General features: G+C 40.1%; 1 protein-coding gene across 1 annotated transcript in view; it reads left to right on the plus strand.

Moving 5' to 3' along the window:
• Positions 1-17,323, plus strand: part of LOC140714066 (furin-like) — a 152,056-nt gene that overhangs the window by 61,201 nt on the left and 73,532 nt on the right. Inside the window, exon 2 of the mRNA XM_073024769.1 lies at positions 14,405-14,503. Coding sequence (XP_072880870.1) covers positions 14,405-14,503 — 99 coding nt within the window. The remainder of the gene's footprint in view (positions 1-14,404; positions 14,504-17,323) is intronic.

The raw sequence follows: 17,323 nt of genomic DNA on the forward strand, positions 1-17,323 counted from the left end.
TTCTGTTTCTACGAAACTTGTGAAGCACTCTACAAAAACAGTATTATTTTGATAAAACCATTCCAGTGTAGCTCGGATTTCTCTCATGTCAAACGTGAAGTACCCAGAAGCTTTACAATGGAGCTAGCAAATCTGCTTTTCAAATTTGATGGTTTAAAACAATTGTACCAGTGGTGAAAATATCAGATTTAGTTTTGTGGTGTAGGTTTGCCATTTGTTTCTTTAGATACAGCATTGCAATTAACTTAATAGCATTCAAAAATGTTCGAAACTCTTCATAAAATGGTTGCCAGGAAGTCATGGACCGGCAGCAGTTGATCATTAAATTTCGAAATTCAAAGTATGTTTATTATCGAAGTATATGTACCATACACAACCTTGAGATTCATTTTGTATGCAGGCATAAAACAAAGAAACAGTAGAATCCACAAAAAAACACAAAACAAAGACCATCAAACATCCAATATGTGGATTAAAAGAACAAACCATGCAAACAATAAAAAATAATGTAAGACCCAGCTCTATCAACCCACGTTCATCTAGGGGAAACCGCCGTCTGCCTGCCAAACTGTGTCTCACGTTTGCGTAGATGCTGTATAATGACCCCCTGTACAACCCACAACGTAAAATATCAAGTCAGTACACAATGTACATTTAAATGATTACGCTTTATAAATTTTACTGTGACTATGGGGTTAGTAGAGAAACAAAAATATAAAATAAAAAGGTGCCAAGATTAGGGATTATACAGTTCGTGCACAACGTTGGAGCTCACGCAGTATCCTCGATCCACCATTCGATTTTCTCCGAACTCCACGACCCTCGGGCTGGGACCAGCCACGGTGGTCTACCACTCTGCTCCCCGCACGTCCTTCCTCTTCGCCTCTCCTCGCCGATCTCCCATGCTCTCACCCAGGTTCCCACACATACAGATAGAATAACATGACTTCCATTGGTTAGTTCCCCGTTATCTATAATTATAACTCAAACATTTCAGCTACAAAGAACATTACCTCATCAGTTAACATTACTGAGAAGCCATTTTATTATTAGCAGTTAACATTACAGTCAATATTACTGAGAACCCTACATAATATTGAATTGAATTTATAGTACAGAACTAAATTGTTATCAATCAGTCCTAGCATGTGTATTGGGAGAAGCTGGTGAAAAGTATTCGGGAATTGAACTCCTCTTTTCCCAGGCTTGAACTATTAACAAAACTGTATTGTAAAGTGGATGTATGAATTAGAAAAAAAAAGTATTGCTACGCATAGGGGGAAAATCATATTAACACTAGATTTTTAAATGACAGTGAGACATGTTGAAAGTACAAATTGGATCTGTAAGCATCTGTTAAGAGAGAGTCTCATTAATGTTTTGGGTTGGAGTCTTTCACATCCAAATTGATGAATACCCATGGAGATGCTGGAATCTGGAGCAATCACTAAACTGCTGGAGGAACTCAGTGGATCGACCAATATCTTGGAGACAGAGGTGTTTAATGGTTTGGGTCAAGACTAAGTGTAGACTAGAGAAGGTTCAATGTAAATTTATAATCAGGGTACATATATATCACTATATATGAATCATTTTCTTGTGGGCATATTTAATAAATTTATACAATAATAACACAACAGAATCAATGAGAAGACCACCCATCAGATGAAAAGTCCTTGAAAGTGAGTTCATTGATTGTGGGAACATTTCAATGATGGGGCAATTGAAGTTGAGAGAAGTTATCCCTTTTGGTTCAAGAGCCTGCTGATTGAGACTTAGACCTGGAGGTGTAAGTCCTGAAGCTCCTGTATCACCTTCCTCATGGCAACAGCCAGAAGAGAGCATATTCTGGATGGTAGGGGTTCCTGATGATGGATGCTGCTTTCCTGTGCTGCATTTCATGTAGATGTGCTCAGTGGTTGGGAGGGCTTGACTGGACTGTATCCACTACTTTTTGTAGGATTTTTCATTCAAGGGCTTTGGTGTTTCCATACCAGGCTGTGATGTAGCCAGTCAATTTACTCTTCACTACGTATCTATTAAGTTCGTCAGAGTTTTAGATGTCATGCAGAATCTCTGCAAGCTCCTAAGGATTTAGAGGCGCTGCCATGCTTTCTTCATAATTGCTCTCGTATGCTGGGCCCTGGATAGATCCTCCGAAATAATAACACCTAGGAATTTAACATTGTCAACCCTTTCCTCCTCTGAGGACTGGCTCATGGACCTTTGGTTTTCTCTTCCTGAAATCAGCAAACACTCTTTGGTCTTGTGCTGACATTGAGTAAGGAGTTATTGTTAAGACACCATTTAGCCAGATTTTCAATCTCCCTCGTATACGCTGATTCATCACCGCCTTTGATTCAGCCTATGATAGTGATATTGTCAGCAAACTTGCATATGTCATTGGAACTGTTTTTCCACACAGTCATAAGTGTAAAGTTAATAGAGAAGGGGGCTAAGCACACAGCCTTGTGATGCACCTGTGCTGATGGAGATTCTGGAGGAGATGTTGCCAATCTGATCTGACTGGAGTCTGCAAATGAGCAAATCCAGGATCCAATTACACAAGGAGGTATTGAGGTCTAGGTCTTGGAGTTTATAGATTAGTTTTGAGGGGATGATTGTATTAAATGCTGAGTTGTAGTCAATAAAGAACATCCTGATGTGTGCATCTTTGCTGTCCAGATGTTCCAGGGTTGAGTAAAATGCCAGTGAGATGGCATCTGCTGTGGACCTATTGCTCTGTTGGGCAAATTGGAGCCGACCTAAGTTGCTTCTCAGGCAGGAGTCGATATGTTTCATTACCAACCTCTTAAAACACTTACTCACTGTGGATGTGAGTGCTCCTGGATGATAGTCATTGAGGCAGGTCACCACCACGCTCTTCCTGGGTGCTGGTATAATTGAAGCCTGCTTGAAGCAGGTAGCTAGTATATAAGAAATGAAGAAGGCTGGAAGTAGACACAGGTGTGTGATGGCTAGAATGGGATGAGTGGTGGAAGTGGTGGAACCAGATGTGACCAGGTGGGGAAAAGGGAAGCATTCGGGTGGCTTCAGGCATGCACATACGTGCCTGATCAGTAACTACAGCTACCTCACAGATGTGGGGTGTTTGCACAACCTTGTGAATTTGATGACTCTTCTGTTCTTTTCCCCAAATGAGTGGGTGTAGAGGCGAGGATTTGGAAGAAATTTAATCTGCGGTTAGAGTGTGACTAACCTTTGAGTCTGCACATTCCCTCAACTTTGCCCGCAATGTGGAGATGAATTGAATGTGTCTGATACATTATTGAAGCTCCTTAGTTTAAACACAACTTGATGGTACATATTACACTGCAGACATTTAAAGTGAAGCTAGGAGTCAGATGCAGAGGAGTTTCCTGCTTGAATGTCATTTCACTGGGGGGGGGGGGGAGTTAATCCAGCAAATTAACATTTTTCTACGTAGATGAATGCAGACTTGTCTCTGCAGCAATTCAGTTACCAAGGTTGAGAACAGTGACACAAATGCTTCATCTCCCATATTAACCACCATTTAAACATTCTCTGAAAACAGTAGAATTTGGTTAATTATTGTCATCTCAAATCTCAGTGGACAAAAAAAAAATACATTGGGAATGCCGTGCATGTTTATGAGAGGTCTGAGTTCAGCAATTTTTCATTTTAATATTGACAGGTCCACAGCCCTCCCTTTATGTATTTTATTCCCACAGCCTATTAGCTCAGTTTCAAGTACTCTTCTTCATGTTCTGTGGGCTGTTATGATCAGTAAAATATTTTTCCTAATTGAAATAAAAATTCACATTGGGTACCAAGAAGGATGGTATAAAGGATGCTAAGAGTGAACTGTGAATCACAATCAGGTTTAATATCACTGAACCTGTAACTACCAGGCTTTGAACCAGTGGGGATAACTTCTCTCACCCCACTGTTCCCACAACCAATTAACTCAATTTCAAGTACTCTTCTTCTCATGTTCTCGATACTTATTTCTTATTTATTTATTATTATTGTGTTGTTTTTTTCATGTTGTATTAGTACAGTTTGTCATCTTGCTCATCCTATTGGGGACGGTCTTTCAATAATTCGATTGTGTTTCTTGTGTTTTTTTTTTATGAATGCCTGCAAGAAAATGAATTTCGGGGTTGTAGATAGTGACAACTATGTAACTATGTACTTTGATAATACATTTTCTTTGTACTTGAACTTTGTATGCCGTGAAATTTGTTGCTTTGCAGCAGCAGTACAGTACAAAACATAAAATATAGAATAAGTTATTATAAGCGTAAATACAGAGTAAAATTATACTGAGATAGTGCTCACAACAAGCCACACTTGTTAAATGTACAGATCTAGAAATACTACAGAAAGAAGATTGGATTAGTGGAATAAGGAACTCAGTGGAGTGTGCAGTTAGTATCAGTAATGTGATTGGCATTAAGGAACTATTAAAATATTACAATAAAAGGAAAAATGTGTTTTCAAACACTGGATGTGTTTCTCAGCAATTCCTAGGGCTTTCACATCCCTGGCTCATATCACTAATTGCAATCAATGGGGAGAATGTGATTATTATAATTTCAGAATTTGTGTAATTTCATTTATTTTGATACAGCCATTAACCTGGATATAGCTGAGTATAACATTGAATTTGGAACAGCGTGTTAATATTGTACCAATATTATTGTAAATTGCAATCCATTGGTATGTTTTTAAGGAACCTTAAATTGGGATAGGCTGTTACTGTTTCAAGTTAGTCCAAGTATTAGCAGAGTTGAGTTTTCTAGCAGGCTGTTCCAAATTCATACAGAGATGTTTGGAGATGTTGTTGGTCTTGCATTTTCACATCTACCTATAAAAGAACAATTTCCATCTGCAATTTGCTTAAGTTTTGTTTTACAATTTGACTGCTTTAAAAAAACACAAACTATTTGGAAAGTAGGAAAGAGCCAAATAATTTGAAATGTTAAATCATTGTTGCTGCTTATGTTGATTCAGAAATGGAGTTATATCCCCTTACACTAACCTCTTTAACCTGTCCAATCTAAGTGAGAGCTTTCAGCATAAAATATAAGAAATTATACTTTGTATCTAAGTTAATGAGGAAAGGTTTACAAGAAGATCTACAAGCTCAAGCAGCAATGATCCCACTTGGTCACCTTGGGATGATGCTGAAATAGTCTTTGCCAGGTTGAGGCCACTATTGAATTGTGCTGGTGATTAGTAATGAGCCTATGTAATGCTTCATATGTCTAACACATCATACTCAAAATGCTGAAGGAACTAGGCATCTATAGAGAATAAGCAGTTGATGTTTCAGTTCAAAGCCCTTCATCAGGACTGAGTTCCTCCAGCATTTTTTGTGCTGATCTGCATTTCCAGCATTTGCAGTATCTCGTGCTTATGTATTTTTGTTTCCTGCCCCCACCTTCTGCAAGGTCAACAGCAATGCTCTTAAATTTGCTATGTGACAGTAAGGTGACCGCTAGAGTTTTCCAAAAATGCTCCCTTTTCAGTTTTGTTATCCCAGGATTGTTGAAATTTCGGCATAGTATTACACTTCAAAGTAACTATCATCTGCATTAATGTTCTGTGAATGCTATTTGACGCAGATAATGATAGCTGAGCCTGAGGTGCAGACATATGCAGATGTTACTTGACATAGATATTTCCTTTTATGGTCATTGAATTGGGAACATGAGCAAGCGTCTTTAATGACGTTTTTCCCGAAGGCCATTTGCAGTAACTATGCACAAATCTGTTTGAGATGGGAAAATAGGGTTTGAACGTTGACTATCTCTGTTTTTTAAAGAATCAGGTTTATTATCACTGATGTATATCATGTGTTTTGTGTACATTAATGTGTTAAGAAAAGTTTACAGGATTTAAAGTGTTACCTTAATAGGCCAAGATAGTGGATGTGGAGAGGATGTTTCCTATAGTGGGGGAGTCTAGGACCAGGCGGCAGAACCTCAGAATAGAGCAATGTCCATTTAGAACAGAGATGCAGAAAAATTTCTTTAGCCTGAGGGTGGTGAATCTTTGGAATTCATTGTCACAGACAGCTGTGGAGGCCAAGTCATTGAGTGTATTTAAAGGGGAGGTTGATGGGTTCTAGATGAGTAAAGGTGTCAGAGGTTTTGCGGAGAAGGTAGGAAAATAAATCAGCCATGATGGAATGGCGCATCAGACTCAATAGGTGGAATGGCCTAATTATGCTCCTATGTCTTATGGTTTTATGGTTTGATATTCCACCCAAATGGCATCAGAGTTTTTAACATCCTAAGAATAAGCTTGCATTTCTATAACAATTTTTATATAAAGAGGTTCAGCAAGTTATTAAAGAAAATGATGAGAGATTTTCTCACTCAGTTGTAGAAGTGTAGAATTCTTTTCCTTGGAGTTATGGATATTGTTCAGAAGTTAAAAGTACGTTATCAATGTACATAGATATCACCATCTACAACCAGAAGATTCATTTTCTTGTGGGCATACTCAGTAAATCCAAGAACCATAATAGAATCACTGAAAGACTAAAACCAACAGGGAAGACAAACAACCAATGTGCAAAAGACAGCAAACTTTTCAAGTACAAAAGACAAAAATAATAAATAAGCAGTAAATATCAAGACATGAGATGAAGAGTCCTTGAAAATGAGTCCATAGATTGTGGGAACAGTTCAGTGATGGGGTGAGTGAAGTTATCCCCACTGGTTCAAGTGCTTCATTGTGAATCCTGAGGCTCCTGTACCTCCTTCCTGAGCGAGAAGAGAGCATGGCCTGGGTGGGTGGGGGGGGTCCTTGATGGATGCTGTTTTCCTGTGACAGTGCTCTGTGTAGATGTGCTCATTAGTGGGGAGGGGTTTTTCCCATGATGGACTGGGCCTTATTCACTAAATTTTATAGGATTTTGCTTTCAAGAGCATTGGTGTTCGCATGCCATGCTGTGATGCAACCAGTCAGTATATTCTCCTCCACATATCTGTAGAAGTTTAGGGCTTAACAGTTTTGGGATTGAAGGAAGTGGGAATTGCTGAATGGCAGAGCAGGCATGAGAGGTTGTATGGCTGTTTCTGTCTTGTGTTCACAATGCCAGAACATCCCAGAGTTGTTTTTCTAAACTGTGACTACTCTGGTTGCAGAGGTCAGGATAAGGGCAGAAGCTTGTTGATCCACTAGAGACAGAATTAAGACCAAAAAATCATGTTCTTGCTTCTCACTTAAAATTCAGAGGAAAATACACTGCCACCTTATGGAGTGAAAGCACATTAAACTGAAACATTAAAAGATGTCAAGTTCATGGTTTCAGAGACAAAGTTTTTCAGGGAGGAGCAAGTTCTCTGGGTTTGTCCATGAGTCATTGAAGTGGTGGAACTCAGTTGGATGCTCAGTGTTACAGTATAATGCTTGATTTCACATTTACTTGAAGACGGTGAGTTCTGCCAAGTTGTCACTCTGTTCTAGTAGGCCATTATGTTTTTAAATTGAGTGCAGGGGAAGGCGACTGCATTGGAGGGTGTCCGTGTTGGAGATGGGGCAAGGGTATCCATACTACAGCCCAGCAAAGCTCATGATTAATTGTGAGGGAAGAAATTCAGACAAGTTGTAGTCACTTGACAGCAGCTTGAGTTTTACAAGCAGACATGGGAATAGAAGGTTAAAAGAGGATTTGAGGGAGTTATGTGAAGAATGTGAAGGAATATTGGATTTACAATAACTAATAACTGAACTTTATAGGTAGCTAATTCTTTACAGGAAATTCCCATGTAGTGTGTAGAATTCCATTGTCAGTTTTGACCATTTAATTGCACACCCTATCAGCTATTGCAGTAGTCATAGTTATAGAACACAAGAACAGGCACTTTGGCCTAACTTGTCCATGCCAACCAAATTGTCTACTCTAGCTAGTCCCTTTTGCCTGTGTTTGGTACACATCCCTCTAAACCTTTCCTGAACCGGTACCATAAAGATTGCAATTGATCTTGCCTCAACCACTTACTCCGGGAGCTCATTCACATATCCACAGCCCTTTTTTGCGGAAAGACTTGTCCCCCATGTTCCCTTAAATTTTTTCCTTTCTCACCTTAAATCTATCATAGATAGACAAGTACTTCATGTTGACATACGAAAGCCCAAGGAAGTTTATCACCATGGTACAGCAATGCATGCTGGAGTTCAGGACAATGGTGAGTCATCCAAGCCCTTCCCTGTCTCAAATGAGGTTAAACTGCCATGTTGATTGATGCCTTCAAAGTCAGTGATGGAGGCATCAGATTCTGCACTGATGGGAAACTGTTCAACTTCAGGATGCTCCAAGCAAAAACTGAATTTGTGACAGACATCAGAGACTTCCATTTCATTGACTGTGCCCTCCATGCTGGTTCAAAAGATGATGTGCAGCACTGTATCAACTATTTCTTACATGCATGTACCAACTTTGGGCTCACTATCAACACCAAGAATACTGAAGTCAGTTCCAGGGAAATAGTGTCTTGAACCAAAAATGGCAATCAACAATCAAAGACTCAACCCCAGGATGAGGGTGAACACCAGGATTGCCCATGCAAGTGTAGCCTTTGGCAAGCTTCATACCAACGCTTGGAACAGAAGAGGCATATGTCTACAGATGAAGCTGAAGGTGTATAGGGCAATAGTATATCCCACTCTGCTTTACGCCTGTGAAACTTGGACAGTGTACCCACAACATGCCAATAAACTGAACCACTTCCACACAGTCTGCCGGAGAAAACTGCTCAACATTAATTGGAAGACAAAATCCCTGACACTGTGGTACTTACCAAGGTGGACCTGCCCATTGTCTACATCATCCTGGTGCAGTCTCTGTTATGCTGGGCAAGCCATATAACTCATATGCCAGACCATCAGCTGCCTAAGAGACTACAATGAACTACAGAAAGGAAGTGTTCCCATGGAGGCCAAAGGAAACACTGTAATGATGCCCTGGAAGCTTAACAAAAAGCCTCTGGCATCAACTCAGACACGTGGGATCATATTGCCCAAGATCTGGTTTAGTGGCACTCCTCCCTCCATATGGGTGCAGTGACATTTGCAGCAGAGAGATTTGGGCTGGCCAGGAGAGCCCGAGCTAGTGACCCCTAACCAAATGTGGCTATCATCTGTTTTCCACACTGCAAAAAAAAACTTTTTGAGTATGGATTGTCCTCTCCAGCCATTTGTAATTTGGAGGAACCTACAAATCAGAGATGACCAGAGCGGTTCTCATCGTTGCACAATAGATAAATGAACAAACATTGCCCTCTAGTTTTAGACTGCCCTATCCTGGGGTGGGGGGCTGGGTGTTGGAAACTGTATCCATTTATCCTGTCTATGCCCCTCATGCTTTTATATATTTATATAAACCCTCACCCTCAAAGTCCAGCCTATCCAGATGTTCCTTCAAACTCAAGCTTTCCAATGCTGGTAGAACATCTTTGTGAATCTTTTGTGCACTGTTTTCATCTGGTTTGGAGGAGTCACTCCACAAGCACTAGCCTCGCCAGCATCGAGGAACCTTCAAAAGACGGCATCCATTATTAAGGTTCCTCACCATCCAGGACATATCCTCTTCTCATTGCTACCATCAGGGAGGGAGTATAGGAGCCTGAAGACACCCACTTAATGTTTTAGGAATAGCTTCTTCCCCTCCACCATCAGATTTCTGAATGTACCATGAACCAACCCATGAAGATTCAACATTGTTCAAAGTAGAATAAAATAATTGTTACTTCAGATCCAATATAGAACTCTACCTCACTATTTTTACTCTCTTATCACACAGCTTATTTCATATATCTTCTTAATATTTGAGTATGTTTTGTATACTGCTGCAGAACAACAAATTTGTCAGTGATAATAAACCTGATTTTTATCCTTCACATAGCTTGACAGCAAGGATTATACATAGTACTCCATTGTGGCCTCACGAATGTTCTGTGCAGTCGTTAAATGATGTCCCAACTCGTATGCTCAGTCACATGTTCTCTAGTTGGAGGAGCCTGATCTTCAAGTGTGGTAACTGTACTTTATTGCATCTTGTGTTACCTGGTTACTGGTGAAACCTTTCAATTTGAGAAATTCTGAGAGTGTTTTATCGTGCAAACTTAGATAAGATATGAAGTTGAAGCTGCATTTTCCATTCTGATCAGATATCAAAGAGTAGGATGAGAACCACTGGTGACTGTGTCACTATCAGTCCCTTAACGGTGCTTGCATCTTCCTTTACCCTGATCCAGACATGGAGGCTCTAAAATCTTCCATTTCCTTTATTTTGCCATTGAGCTGAATTTTGGGGAAAAATGTTGATGCTTCAGATAGTGATCCCACATCTGAAAAGTCTTTGAACAAGGAACTATGCTTGCATCGTGTAACACATACAAAATGCTGGAGAAGCTCAACAGGTCAAGCAGCATTTATAAAAGGAGTAAATGGTTGAGGTTTCAGGCTGAGACCCTTCAGGACTAGAAAGGTGGGCGGTGGGGGCGGAAGAAGCCAGTACAAGATGTTGGGGGAGGGAAAGTGTTCAAGCCAGCAGGTATAACCCCTTTTCTGGATACCTTGTATTTTGCAATATTTATAGTGATGTATATGGTTACTTCAAACATACTTCTATCAAACCCAAGAGATTTCATTTTGTTGATAACAAAATATAGTGGCAGGAACTGCTGCAGAAAATGGCAACATCCTTGATTTGATTTCTTACCCTAAATTGAAAATGCATTTGGTCCTATTTAATTTGAATCCTGCTACAAACTGATACTGGTTTGATGTCAAATAATGGCCAATAAAGTATATTTATTATCACAGAATGCATATGTCACCGCGAAATTCATTTTCTTGCAGGCGTTTACAGGAAGATGAAGTACAATGAAAAATTGTGTCAAGGGCTGACTAACAACCAATGTGCAAAAGAGGACAAATTGTCCAAAATAATAAAGTAATTAAATCATTCTGAGAACTTGAATTGTAGAGTCCTTGAGAGTGAGGCTGTAGGTTGTGGAGTCAGTGAAGTTTCCACACTGGTTCAGGAGCCTGATGGTTGAAGGGTAATAACTGTTCCTGAACCTGGTAGTGTGGGACCCTAGACTCCTGTATCTCCTTCCTGATAGAAGAGAGGATGGCTTGAACGGTGAGTGTCCTTGATGATGTCAATTCATAGCCAAAGCAGGTTTCATATTGACCATGTGAAATATTCGTGATGGTTCAAATTTTCTGAATTCATGGACTGTCCAGACATTACATGAGTGCTTATTTGTTCGGCTTCCTTTCTGGAATTTGTTATCGGTGATGCTGTGCCCTGCTGGTAGTCATCAATGCAAACAAGACATGATGATTGCACCATTGTAGATCTGTGTCAGAAGTTTGAGCTCTCTGCAAATATGATCAAAGTATTTAATGGACAGGTGCAGTTTTGCTCGGTTTTACCACAGTAACTCAATGAAATGAGGAACTTTTCTATGTCACTTCACTTTGTGTCAACACAATGGTTTAAACTTGAACGGCACATCAGGAAGTATGTTTGTAATAAATATTGTAGTTGGCAAGTTATGCTGAGCTCTGACATTATTTACTTGTGTAATACTAGACCCATAGCGTGATATACTGAGGGACTGTTTATCCTCACTATGTCATCCAGAATTAGAATGGTGAGGTTAAGAAAATAATTAGTGCAGGTACATATAAATTACAAGAGTAACTCATACTGTGTCTATCAAATCCCCAGGAAATCCTTTCAAAGGCAGTATTTTAAAGTATAGTTTTGTTCTTGGTCAGGCAAAAACTAAATTTTGCTAAGTCACACAGTAGCAAATTAGCTAAATCATGTCTCTCTTTTAGGATTAATGATCGTAACATTAATTTTTAATAGAATGCAAGTAGAACTTTTAACTTCCCCTTTGAAGTTTAATGGAGGTATTGTATTTCATTTCAATGATGGCTCCACAAACAATGCAGTATTTCCTCAATACTAAATGGAATTACCAGCACAGATGCTCTGGTCACAAACAAGAGAAAATCTGCAGATGCTGGAAATCCGAGCTACACGTACAGAATGCTGGAGGTGCTCAGCAGGCCTGTCAGCATCAATGGGGAGAAAAGTACAGTCAATGTTTTGGTCTAAAACCCTTTGCCAGGACTGCTGAGTTCCTTCAGCATTTTGTGTGTGTTGCACAGATGCTCTAGTTCCTGGTTTGGAGCTTTCAACCAATCCAGTTGAGCTATGCCAAGTCTGTTCTTCATTCAAAGATATTTTGTTCATTTAATTCTGTGGGAATGAGGCTGAGTAAATGTCAGTTTGAAAGGTCATCTGAAGATCAGGTTTAACATTGTCTTCTTCTGTTCAGCCAAAACATATGCACCCTTTGGCAAGTCAAGTTTTGCTATCTATATGCACTAAATTGAAGACAAGATTGTAAGACATAGTGAAATTAAGTAATTTGGCTCACCTCTGCTCCACTATTGAATCATGGCTTATTTATTTTCCCTCTTAACCCCATTTTCCTGCCTTCTCCCTGTAACCTTTGACTCCCCCGCTAATCAAGAACCTATCAACCACTGCTTTGAATATATACATTAGCTTGGCCTCCTGGGTTGTTTGTGGCAATGAATTCCACAGATTCACCACCCTCCAGCTAAAGAAAATCCTCCTCATCTCTGTTCTAAAGGGACATACTTCTATTCTGTGGCCGTGCCCTCTGATGAAAGTTCCTCACTCTGGAGCATTTAGTTTGTGCTACATAACCTGTTTTGTCCAGGCTAATTGTACGCTTTTAATTGATTCTCTCCCTTTAATTACTTGGTTTATCTCCACAAATTTCACAGAATATTCAATGGAAAATTTTGCTCCTATTTAAACTCAGTTTACTGCAATAGCCCCAACACCTTAATTACTGTTTTATGCAAATAAGTGGAGATGTTTATTCAAACATTGAAGACTAGTAGAAAGGGAGAACTTCTCCAAGAACAGAATAATTCAATTTTATTCATGACAATCTCTTGATCCCAGACCTCTCATTTTCCTTAAAAGGCTGAATCAAGCTGGCATACGTGCCCAATGTGCCATTTGTTGTTTTGTGTTTGCTCAGACAGATAAATCTCACTGAAAAGAGACTTGCAGGGCCATCAGTCAGTTGGCTAAATTCTGATGCTGCATGTTGCCTATAGTCTTCTCATTTATGCAGGCGTTCCATTTCTTTATCCTGCAACATGCTGCTCCCATTTTTGAGGGTTTTTGGGTTATTGTTTGCCTTGTTTGTTAAGTAATGGGTAGCCAATAACGTCTAGGTGTGCATCAGATGTGGACCTAAATGAAAATTGAGGTCAGTTGTTACTCCCTTTGTAGTCCTCTATCATGCCCACAATATAGAAGTGTCGCTGATGCAAGGCAGTCTAAATATGTCAGGTGCTGACCACAGTAGGAAGGACAGAAAAATCAATCCTACCAACAACACAAAAGTAGTTTGTATTTTTCTACAAAGCTCAAGTGTATTATCAAAGTACATGTATGTCACCCTGAGATTCACTGAGATTAATTTTCTTTTGGGCATAATAAATCCATAATAGAATAATAACCATAATATGATCAATGAAAGACCACACCACATTGGGCGTTTGACCAATGTGCAAGGCACAAACTGCAAATACAAAAAGAAATAATAATAAATAAGCAATAAATATTGAGAACACGAGATGAAGAAACATTGAGAGAGGTCATAGGCTGTGGGAATATTCAATGATGAAGTAAAGTTGAGTGAAGTTATCCCATTTGGTTCATGAGCCTGCAGGTTGAGGGGTCATAACTGTTCCTAAACCTGGTGGTGTGGGTCTTGAGGTTCCTGTACCTGATGGAGCACCAAGAAGGGAACATGTCCTGGGTGATGGGGTCCTTGATGTTGGATGCTGCTTTCCTGTGACAGTTTTATGTAGATGTGCTCAGTGGTGGGGAGGGCTTTGCCATGATAGACTGGGCCATATTCACTACTTTTTTCTAGGAGTTTTCCATTCAAGGGCATTGGTGTTTCTATACCAGGCTGTGATGTAGCCAGTCAATATACTGTCCACCAGACATCAATTGAAGTTTGTTTGATACCCAGCTGAAGAATGTTAAATATCCAGTTTATTTGATGGTTGATAAATCTTTTGTCAGATGTACACATACAGAAGCTAGCACTCTGAATTACAATGTTTAAATTTGTTTTTGTTGTCCACTGTTCTCTCTTGGCATTATCTGATTATGATCAGCCAAAAATAGAAATTTGTCTTAATTCTCTGTGACATCGAGGCCTCAGGTGGTTACTTTGACAACAAGCATGTGTTTTTCTTTTAATGTCTGGTATTTTGACCTTGTGTTTTTTTGGGTTTGGTGTTAGAACCTTTGTTTCTTTTGCAGATCTTTGATGATTACTATCATTTTCGGCATCAAGGAGTAGTGAAACGATCACTAAACCAGCATGAGTACCAGCACAACAAACTGCGACTGGCAAGACAGGTAGGCCATGGACCAAATCTGGGTCACTTTTCTATTATCATTTCTAAATACCTGTGAATTGGTTTATTTCTGGGGTCCACATTCTTTGCGACTGGTTAGATGACGCTTGGAGTATTGTGTTCATTTCTGGTCACCTCGTTATAGGAAGGTTATGGAAGCTTTAGAGAAGATGCAGAGGGGATTTACCAGGAAGCTGTCTGGATTAGAGAATGAGGGCTTTTCTCTTTCAAGCGGAGGAAGATGAGAGATGACTTGAAAGAGGTGTACAAGCTGTTAAGAAACGTAAATTGAATGGATAGTCAAAGACCTTTTCCCCAGGGTGTAAATGGCTAATGTGAGGGAGCATAATTTTAAGGTGATTGGAGGAAACTAAAGGAAGGATGTCAGAGGTAGTTTATTTACACGAAGTAATGGGTGCATGGAATGTACTGTAAAGGGTGGTGATAAAGGCAGATACATTAAGGGCATTTAGGAAATTTTTAGGCACAAGGATGACAGAAAAATGGAGGCTTATGTAGACAGGACAAGTTAGTTTGATTTTGGAGTAGGTTAAAAGACCAGCAAAACATTGTGGACCAAAGGGCCTGTGCTGTACTGTTTTATGTTTGATGGAAGTGCATGAACTTTAATGCTGCTCCACAAATTAATGAAAATGTGACTATGTTCCCTTTAATTTCAGAGAAAATATTCAGAGGTACAATCATATATTTATCAGTCTCAGGTTGTATTGACAGATTGCATACAACTGTTTAATTTTTAAGAGATGCTGGGTGTTACCAGTGGTGCAATGCATTTAGATCCTTGGGAACCCACTGAATAATGAGACATAATTACTGAGTGACCTGGCTTGAATATTCCTACTTTGAGTGCAACTCAGTTGGGAACTGATCCTGAATCATTCCTGCCTATCCACTCCCTGCTTCCCTTCCCCCACCCCTTGATCTTTCCCCTTACTGGTTTTTCACCTGGCACCTACCAGCCTTCTCCTTCCCACCCTCCCCCCAACCTTCTTTATAGGGCCCCTGCCCCCTCCCTCTTCAGTCCTGACAAAGGGTCTCGGCCCAAAACGTTGACTGTTGGTTTCCATGGATGCTGCCCGACCTGCTGAGTTCCTCCAGCGTGTTGTGCGTGTTGCTTTGACCCCAGTATCTACAGTGTATTTTGTGTTTACGAATCATGCATTCCCACTGGATTGAATCCTATGACCGGTTCTCTCCAGCTTCTTCTCTCCTTATCCCCTACTGAACAATGACAAAGACCAAGCTTAGTGTCCCTCAGCAAACCTCTTCTTCCCCCCCCACATTCTCTAGAACCTTCTCCCAGTTCCACCATCCTAATTGGATGACACACATTCCTAAGCATCTTTATCTTTAACAGTATCCCAAAAAGGCTGAAAGCAGAACAGATTGCTCTTGCAGAACTATTAGAATGAAATAACTACAGCATAGTAGTGAAAATATGAACCAGGACGTTACGCATTTATAAGTATCTGTTGGAAGGAAGTTGAATTAGATATGCCCGAATGGTATTCAGAATGTGGTGAATAATGCTGTCAGCAGGTTAGGAGTACTTGCTTGCTAATTAAACTCATCACCCCTACTGGGTCAAAGGCCGCCAATAGTAGCTCGCCAGAATCCTCTGTCCTTGGCCAGTATTTCAAGTTATCCCAGGTGTAGCCTATGTTCTCTTTCTTCACGCAGGGGTGTTGTCTCTGTAGCTTCTGTTTGCCTTTCTGTAGCACTGGGTTTTTACAGGATGGGGTTGCTCAACTCTTTTCACAGCCAGGCGGAGTTGGGTTAGGAGTAACTCACACAAAGACTTGTTATGTGCCATTGTTTCTACTGATGTGTGGTTTCAAAAATTGAACCATGCCTTATTGTGTTTTTTCTAGCTAGTGCGATGACAGCTCTTTGAAATTTTCATTATCTTGGATTGGAATAAAACTATGTGATTTGGAGGTTGATGTACAGTAAACATGCCTCTTTGTCTCCTTCCCACCCACCTTTCAAAAACCCAAATGTCCTACAGTGAAGCAGCAATTCACTTGCACTTTTTATAGTTTATTTATTGCATTTGTTGATCATACTGAACATCAGAGAAAGCAGAGGTACTTTGGCCATATCCAATCGCCTGACACTTTAATTACCCACTCCAGTTGTAGTAGATGTAATCACTCAAGTCAAGTATGATATTCCCTTAATGGAGAATGTTTGTACTTGACTTTGTTTAATGTGAGGAGGCTGATGCATGGGCAGCTTCTGATATGTTCCTTGACAGGTCGAGGGTCAAGATGCTATGGCATGGACAACTGGGGACATTTTGCTGTTGTGGCCTTCCTCTGCCTTTACGGCCATGGTGATATTATCTTCCAGCAGCTCCACCATTGAGAACTTGGTTGGATTGCTCTTTGTTTGTAATTCCTCCCTACAGTACTGCCGTGGGTGACACTAACAGGAGCCAAGCTCCAGGCAGCATCGAACTCACAAGCCTCTCTTTCACAACAAGGTGATAATCCATGAAGAAATCACCCCACCATTGCTAACGGTCTTTGGTCTGTTAACTGAAATTATTGAACTTTTGAGTTGTGAGGACTGAGGTGCCTAGTCAAAAGAGGGCTTGGTCCTAGGAGTTCATATAGACCTTTATCTCACACTGCCCTCCTGTATTGTTCCAATAAAGACAGGTGATTTGGAGCTTAAAAGCCAAATAGCTTGCATCTAAAAGCTGGTTACCCGGTCTGTTTGGTTAATCAAATACAGAGGTGATGAGTAGCAAATTCAATGAATTAGAAGTGTAAGTGAAAAAGTACTGTATGGTGGA

Source organism: Hemitrygon akajei, chromosome 21 (genome assembly GCF_048418815.1).
Source record: "Hemitrygon akajei chromosome 21, sHemAka1.3, whole genome shotgun sequence".
In the NCBI taxonomy this organism is placed as follows: Eukaryota; Metazoa; Chordata; class Chondrichthyes; order Myliobatiformes; family Dasyatidae; genus Hemitrygon; species Hemitrygon akajei.